General features: G+C 36.7%; 1 protein-coding gene across 1 annotated transcript; it reads right to left on the minus strand.

The window, feature by feature from the left end:
- Positions 1-1,572: 1,572 nt before the first annotated feature.
- LOC135216769 (thyroid hormone receptor alpha-like) lies at positions 1,573-5,978 on the minus strand. Its single transcript, XM_064252244.1, has 3 exons — positions 5,717-5,978; positions 5,022-5,197; positions 1,573-4,158 (listed from the first exon to the last, which is right to left on the minus strand). Exons 1-3 carry the CDS (start codon positions 5,894-5,896, stop codon positions 3,093-3,095), a joined length of 1,422 nt encoding a protein of 473 aa, XP_064108314.1. The 5' UTR covers positions 5,897-5,978; the 3' UTR covers positions 1,573-3,092.
- Between the last annotated feature and the right edge of the window lie 3,162 nt (positions 5,979-9,140).

The following is a 9,140-nucleotide window of genomic DNA, read 5'->3' on the forward strand; positions in this document are numbered from 1 at the left end:
AAAAAAAAAAAAAAAAAAACACACAGATTAGAATCCCAGTCCCTTTCTAAACGTGATCAAAATTTTCGCCAACCTTCCCTCCACGAAACTTCATTCATATTCATCAAGTACTACTTTTGGCATTACGTACGCTTACTAGTACATTTCTTATTCACTTCCCAAATGCCTATATCCGATCCAGGAATCACGATACAAGTACTACCATTGTTTCTCGCAATGAATTTTCTAAACACAGGAATACATAGGTTACGCGCCGATTGAAGTAGCAACCGCACAAGTTATAATTCCAAGAACAACGAGCAAGTGTACCTTGGCTGACTTTTTTTTTTTTTCCTCAGTCGAAATTTTGAGTTAAACGAAAACTCGCATTGTTTGATCAGCTTTCATGCAGATGTTTTAGCGGAGAGAGAGAGAGAATCAGTTGGTGAAATTCTGAATACCTCTTGGTGTAGATTATCCTGTGACATCGTGAATTCCATATTAAACGATACTAGTGGTTTCATATTTGTGGACCTAAAAGACGTGGGTGTAGGTGATAAAAAAAGTCAGACACATAGAAGCATGTATATTATATTATATATATTATATTATATTATATTATATTATATATATATATATATATATATAATATAGTATATATATATATATATATATATATATATATATATATATATATATATATATATTATAATATAAAATATACATACAAACCCACAATTTTTATAATATATATATATATATATATATATATATATATATAATATATCGTATAATCTATATATAAATTAGATAACTTTCCTGCAGAACTACAGCGCTTATAAGAACCCACGAAAGTATCCGGATTAACAGATGCAAGAAGATGCTGTATCCCCAAGATTGTCCTCTTGAGGAAAACTTTGAGAAATTGGTATTCGAAATTGTGGCCTTGGGAGCGATCCATAAAAACCATAGCTGGTTCGTTCGGCGCTGCTGACTCGCTCTTACGTTGGTAAGTGTTCCGAATCATCAAGTGCTACTGTTACCTGATTGATGGCACTGGTTGAGTAAATAATTATATATATACATACATATATATATATATATATATCTATATATATGTATCTGCTCAGTAAAGGACTTTTAAAGTCGAAAGATCTTGCAGACCTCCTTCGTTTATTTTTCCTTCGTGGCATTTATCTTTATTTATGGATTTATCACGTTCCTAACTTTCGTGATTCAGTTATACATACATATATATATATATATATATATATATATATATATATATATATATATATATATATATATATATATCGATGGTTCGCGCCCGCGAGTCGACGACGAATTTCTTATAGACTACAAAAATTCCCCTTCGGTTAACATATATGAAAATATATTATTCCGAGGTAGAGCTAATTGGATATTAAAGGACACTTGTAGCTCGATGGATGTATATGAATCACGGTGATGTGATATGACTCTCTCTCTCTCTCTCTCTCGTCTCTTCCCTCTCTCTGTATATATATATTAATATATATATATATATATATATATATATATATATATATATATATATGTATATAGTTACCTGTTTCAATTTATCTGCTGGTTTAATAATGTCGAAATATTTATCTCTTCCCTAAAATTCTGTGATGTGTCTGATCATGGTATATGGACTGAACAGAGGTTTGGAGCAGTCTCTATGGCATTTTCCAGGATTGATCCAAATTCGTTCATTGATAGAGATGACTCATAAGATTCTTCTGTAAATGTCATGGATTCTATTACCTTCTACTGTTGGCAGACATACAACTGGTTCACATGTGTTTGTTTGTACGGAGTTTTTACGTTGCATGGAACCAGTGGTTATTCAGCAACGGGACCAACGGCTTTACGTGACTTCCGTACCACGTCGAGAGTGAACTTCTATCACCAGAAATACACATCTCTATCTCCTCAATGGAATGCCCGAGCATCGAACTCGCAGCAACCGAAGTGGCACGCCAACACCATACTGACCACGTCACTGAGGCGCTTTGGATCACATGTGAGCCAAACAACTGGCTCTTGTGTAAGCCAGACAACTTGATAGGACAGAGAGTATTACGAATACAATCATCCTCACTCTAATAATCTTATTGAGCAAAACAGACAGAATACAGAGTCCTGTTACAGAACCAGATCAACCCTGAAACGCTAGTGCCAGAGTTTTGGAACAGTTTCGCCTTTGAGATATCAGCACTGAGAAACCATGATGTAACTCTATGCCTAATGTAATCAGATGGTCGACTATCTTAACCACAGTTCCTACTATTAGCCTTAGATGAGAGCCCATTGCTACCTATGATACCTTATCCATTCATCGTGAACTTTATATTATAGATTTCTTGTTTTGCAACTGGAATTTTCATTTCCTGCCTGGTTGTCTGCAGCTTCCCTACATCGAAAAATGACTGGTCTCATATTAAGGACTAAAATCAATTGCCATTGACATCAACAGATGTGATCTCTTCTTTGTTTACCTTGTTAAACTTTCACATGACTGCTGAGGTGATCTTAAGACAAAACAAAAAATAAAGTGCCTATATTAAGTAAACACTGAAAGCATATTTCTTGGTGTATAGGCTATGCCCTTTGCCAACAACTAAAAAATTTAAACAAATTCATTTACGAAAAAATGTAGATATGGAGCAATTTGATAAATATTTAGTTTTCTTTAATTGGCAATGTAATATTTGTAAAATCGAGTCAATCTCTTCAAGAGAAAAGAAACTTCAGTCATGGATTCATTCCACAGGCGATCGAATGATAGTATATGCAGTCACTATCCTTACTGTAAAAGTAGATACTTATCATAAATAACTATCACATAACACTTGATAAAAATAATATGGCACCACAGAAATTAAATGTACCTCATCACACCTTGCAGGTTGTACATATTAACACCAATTTTAAGAACACACCATGCTAGTAAGAAACGTAAATAGCCAAGGATACCTAACCTGAAAGTGAGCTTTCCATTCACAAAGTAATTCAAACATTAGGAAGGATGACTGTAAGAGCCATAATCCCTCTCATCATACACGGGGTAACGGCAATACCAGAGACGACTAACTGTTAAAGAGGATCATCTCTGCATCTGTGGTGACTGCAGGCAGAAATGAAAAACCTTCAGTATCACTGATGATTGTGGGCTCGCTTTGGAGAGGGATTTTGTTACTCAAAGAATGTGAAAACTGGCAAGTACCATCATCCCGAGCAGCTCCTTTATTCGCTTCAGTGCTCGAGTTTTGAAAAGATTCCATCAATTCGTCGACGTATATCAAGGAGTTCTTCAGATACGAGAGATTTGCCATAATGTTCGAGGCCTGGTAATGATGACTTTGCAAATAGACTTTGTATAACTGAAGGTATTTGGCCTGCCTAAGGGCTATCTCAGGGACGGCCATCAAGTTAGAATTCTTATAATCGAAGAGGGATGTGACCAGAACCAGCAGTGTCACCACTTCGTCAGAGAAAAACGAAGAAAATTTTTCAATGAACTTTTTCCACTTTCGCATTGTCACGTCATCATCAATAAATCTTTCCATATCAGACATTGAAATGGTTGGAAACATACAAGAAGGACTCAAAGGAACCCTTGGCCAACATTTGTTGATGGGATTGTACTGGTGGGTCCCCAAGATGAACATGGCCTTAGCAATAGCAGGTTTTAGCAAATACCCTTGATATGTAGGATCCAGCTCTTGGAATTCTGGAATTGAACAAAAAAATCTTCCTATGTTTTTGCAAAAGACAATGAAGAGATTTTCAGTGATGTCTGGATCTCCCACCCGAAGGGGGGTCAGAACTTCAGGGAAGGTGAGACACTTTCGCAGAATCTTCTGAAGATCTGCGATTTTGTATTTACTGATCGTGTCCTCATTGACAGGGTTTGTTCTCCTTTGTTGCTCATGCCTGGAACATCTGCAGTCGCCAAGGTCACACGTGAGATCGGAAGCATTGTTAAATTCTTGCAGTATGTCTAAATAGCTTTGCTGAGCAGCCCCTCCAAGTCTTTGGCGATCTAATGTAATCTGTCTCTGCTTCTTCATCTTTCGACTCCTGCGAGCTCTCCTGTCCGCTTCTGTCATGACGAGGGACATGTCCATCCCTGCACTGAGGCATTTCTTGAACCTACGGATTAGATATTTATTTAGTTATGAGCGAATGTCACAGAAATAGTTTTTTTTTATTTACATTTCATAATAACAGAATTCTCTCCTACTGAGAGATGTAAAATACGTATGCGCATGAAATATTTGGTGTTAGGGTGTATTCGCTCGTTTCCCTTAATAATTCTGTAATTGCAGTTGAGCATAGAAAATGTGTTACTCATGAATAACCTTAATATGGTGGCCATATTATTTTGAAGATGCAACCAGGTTGTTAGTTCTTTACATCTTATTGTCAATTTAATGACACACTTATCTCGGGTAGTTTATTTCTTCGTAAGAAGTATGATTTAAGGTCTAACATAAGACAGACATCAGAGTTGATTTCTGTTCTATAATCAGTACTGTAGTGTCCTAGTGTGCTTTCCATGTCTGACTTTCCCCAGTGCTCCCCAGTGGTGTGCCATATAGTTAGCATGTCAGATTCTTACTCAGTCTCTGAAAACCCACTTTTGTACAAGATTTAGTTCATGCGTGTAAACCACAAGCACTAGTCTGATCCAGTGGATGTTTTATAAACTAAAAATCTTACTAGCCTACAAATCAGCTACATTCCTGACACCAAATACAGTGCATTATTTTTATCGCAACCCTAATATTACACAAGTTTGCTGATCTTCTGATTTTAGATCCGAATTTGTTACCTTGAAAAACAGCTAACCAAATAAATAGACAAAAGAACTGAAATAACAAACAAACAGTAATTGCCTTTGTGTCCAGTTGAAATCGGTCGTTGTCGTGCTGACATATGTAGATGGACACCAATTTTAAGGTTTATTGTCAAATATTTCTTGAAAAATGCAGGACCAGGTTAAGCTTGCTCACCTGCAACACTGACAGGATTTCCTGTTTTTGGTGATGTCACAATGATTATCTTTAAAACAGATGTAAGTTTCCCAGAGGTTACTCTGAACACCTCGTCTGAAAAACACTCCACACGGATCACAACACAGCACTCCAAAATGGTGGTTCTTTGCACTCCTCCCACAGACACTGCAAACCTGAGTGAAGAGAAAGAGTTGTAAAAACAGTCACTGATATCACCCTGTCTAGAAAAATGCTAAAGATCCTTTCATAGTTCATGGCACCTTTACTTACAGTAGATTTACATCAACCGTGCATTTGACGTCTAGCCCAGTCCCTTACGACGCTCCTAATTGGCTGTTGATAAGCCAACAGCTCTGGAAACTCTCAGTCTCTCTCGAGAGTTCACATAGGCAGGATGTATGTTCCACCTCTCCTGAAAGACGTATACCTCAGGAGAGGTGGAACATACATCCTGCCTAAGTGAACTCTCAAGAGAGACTGAGAGTTTCCAGCCCTGTCATTGGCTTATCAACAGCCAATCAGGAGCGTCGTAAGGGACTGGCCAAGAAAATCAAATGCACGGCTGAAGTGAATCTACTATAGCTACGCTGAAACAATGCCTAGAATGACCAACTATCACACCACATTTTTATATATTACACCCTATTTCATTCCATAAAAGCATTCTACTATGGAACATAATATTCACATACCTTATGGTCCGTACGAATCGATTCTCCATTCAAAGATCTTGCAGTTTCCTCTGGATTATGAACTTCCAATTCTGTCTTCGCTACGTCTTTGATATCAACATCTAATTCAATGTAGTCATCTTCTTCTTTGATACCATAACCAGATGGATGACCTTCCCTGGACTCAACATGGGACGCCATTTTGTCTCGGCTTCAGAGAGCAAAGGGAATACAAGTAAATAAAATGGACATATACATTGAACTATACACATTCACTTCAGTCAGAAACATGAGGTAGTGAGTGTCATCCAGATTGTTAAGAGAAACAGTTGGCGAGAAAGTTTCTCCTTTCCATGGCATAAGTCTTATTTGTTTCTTTGTTTGTATGGTGTTTTTACGTTGCATGGAACCAGTGGTTACTCAGCAACGGGACCAACGGTTTACGTGACTTCCGAACCACGTCGAGAGGTAACTTCTATCACCAGATATACACATCTCTCACTCCACAATGGAATGACCGAGAATCGAACCCGCGACCACCGAGGTGGGACGCTAATATCATACCAACCACGCCGCTAAGTCTTATTGGAGAGGGTCAATCATTGTTCTGGAATATAATAGAGAGCAATGCCTTGTTTCAATATACTGAAGATAAGGCCAGTTTTATTTTAGGGAGAAGAAGTTGCAGAGTTTCTGGTATGGGTATTTCTTACCGGATTCATATCGGGAATATTTTATCAAATTTACTTCAGTGCTTCTCTTGAGTTGAGTTGAATATAGAATTTAGGCTAAAGGCCAAGCACTGGGAATTACGAGGCCATTCAGCACTGAAATGGAGATTGACAGTAAAAGGTTTGAAAGGTGTAACAGGAGACAAAACTCGTAGTTGCACTATGAATAAAGTGTTAGGAGAGGGTGGAAAGTAAGATAAAGAGAGTATAAAAGGAGGTACAGTAAAAGGGACGAAAGTGGTTGCAACTAGGGGCCGAAGGCACGCTGCAAAGAACCTTAAGTAATGCCTACAGTGTACGGTATGAGGTCCACTGACGGCACTAGCCCCCTACGGGGATCAGTGCTTCACCTGGGCACTCTTTTCAAGCAAAATAACTCCCATGAATTCCAACTTCCTGAATTTCATTTAACTTTCTAAGCCACATATTTGACAACTACATATATACATAATGCTTGAAGGTATTGGGTTTCGTATGTACGTCTGAGTGTATGTTCACATATACCCGGTGCATTTTGTAAATTCTCACGCACAAGATATCTTGCCACAAAATGTAAATATAACATTGAAAACAAACAATTTTAACTACTTAGCAAGGCTCCAAAGACCATCAATAATCAATATTCGAATCACTTAAATACTCAGACCAGTCAACTACTCTGCGCCTCCGTCAGTTTTTGGTGGTATCAAACAACACCTGACTCGTACCCAGTCTTCATCTCCGGTCCTGCTGGGTATACTTTGCTATTTTATTTCATCTTTTGCTGTTTGTACTTTAATCATTTCATGTTGCTTTTTAGGGCTTTCCTAGCTTGAATTACATTTCCATTTTGCAGCTTTGAGAATGGGACACTGGAATTGTAATTTTTCCTCATATATATATACACACACATATATATATATATTATATATATATATATATATTATATATATATATATATATAACTGAATCACGAAAGTTTGGAACGTGATAAATCCATAAATAAAAGTATAAGCCAGGAACGTGATAAATCCATAAATATAGTTATAGGCCACGAAGGAAAGATAAACGACGGAGTTTCTGCAAGATCTTTCGACTCATCGTCCTTTACTTAGCAAACAAACTGACTTACATGAGAAATTCAGAGTACAGGAAAGGTCGCATAAGTGACAGATAGGGATTATAAGGAGATTAGTACCTAGAAACAACACACCTGGTGAATGAGTAAGCTTTCTAAACAAGCATAATACTCTGAAGTTCTCATGTAAGTCAGTTTATCTGCTATGTAAAGGCCGTTGAGTCGAAAGATCTTGCAGAAACTCCGTTGTTTATCTTTCCTTCGTGGCTTATACCTTTCTATATATATATATATATATATATATATATATATATATATATATATATATATATATAAAGTTTTTTTTGCCACGAAGGAAAAAATGAAAAAGCGAGATAGCCGAGTAAAGGGTCCGAATAGGACCGAAAGTACTCGGCTATCTCGCTTTTTCATTTTTCCTTCGTGGCAAAAAAACCGTTATTTATACATAGCATCACGTTTTATATACTTCGTGATCAAGTTATTATTCATATATATATATATATATATATATATACGTATATATATATATATATATAAAGGTAATACCACGGAGGAAAATGAAAACACGAGAACTGCCGAGATCTTTCGGTTTTAAGAAAAGGGGTCGTTAAGACCGAAAGATCGGCACGGTAGTTCTCGTATTTTCATTTTCCTCCGTGGCATTACCTTTATTTATACACATAGCATCACTTTTTATATATTTCGTGATCAAGTTACTCATAGTATATATATATATATATATATATATATATATATATATATATATATATATATATATATACAGGGTGTCCATAAAGTCCTAGTACCATTACAAGCAATAAATACTTGTAATGGTACCGGGACTTTATGGACACCCTGTCTATAAACATCTATACATCTATATATATATTTATATACACAAAATTAAAAAGCACCTTCAAACACTTGATTTTCCTAAACACTTACCGCTGAAGAACCAAAATGCAGTGCCTATAACAAACCTCTGTCGAGTCTTTGGTACTACAGGAGATCCTAATATACGGCATTTATATTTATATATATCGCTCAAGTCGTCGCAATATCCCTTATTTTTCCTCAAAAGTAAAGTCTTACAAGACACTGCCTCCTATATTCTTGCATCTCCGTTCAATTTGCCTGGGTGGTATTTCCTTGTGACTAATACGTTCGCAACAGGAAGGAGGGATTTTTCCTCTAGACTTTAATCGATCGACGTGTGGTTTTACGCAACAAAGATGTTGCTCTGGAAGGACAAGTTGCTTTTTTTTTTTTTTTTTTTTTTTACTACACAATATAAAATATAGATACCTGGTCGCAGCTCTTCAGGCAGACTCTGAACTGACATTAATTCTCTCTCTCTCTCTCTCTCTTCTACATTTGATTCCCTATGAAAATATGTATTAATTCCCCCACCGTCTCTCTCTCTCTCTCTCTCGAAAACGCCACCATGCAATAATGGCGCATATGGTTTAAGGTGGCCACAGGATTTAAAAAAATAATAATAATAAATAAAAAAAAAAAAAACAAAAAAAAAACAAAGATGAATATCGTCCAGAAAATAGTTCGCCCTGAGGTGAATGTAGTAGGAATGTTCCAGTCAGCAATAACCACCCAATCTGTCCAATCTCTCCGGCCGAGG

This window comes from Macrobrachium nipponense, chromosome 6 (genome assembly GCF_015104395.2).
Source record: "Macrobrachium nipponense isolate FS-2020 chromosome 6, ASM1510439v2, whole genome shotgun sequence".
NCBI lineage: Eukaryota > Metazoa > Arthropoda > Malacostraca > Decapoda > Palaemonidae > Macrobrachium > Macrobrachium nipponense.

What these genes read in the sequence shown, in the direction of transcription:
- LOC135216769 (XM_064252244.1), bottom strand. Translation starts at nt 5,896, where the DNA reads ATGGCGTCCCATGTTGAGTCCAGGGAAGGTCATCCATCTGGTTATGGT. An exon ending in CGATTCGTACGGACCATAAG is followed by an intron (nt 5,198 to 5,716) that starts GTATGTGAATAT and finishes CTCTTCACTCAG; the next exon opens with GTTTGCAGTGTCTGTGGGAG. An exon ending in AAATCCTGTCAGTGTTGCAG is followed by an intron (nt 4,159 to 5,021) that starts GTGAGCAAGCTT and finishes TCTAATCCGTAG; the next exon opens with GTTCAAGAAATGCCTCAGTG.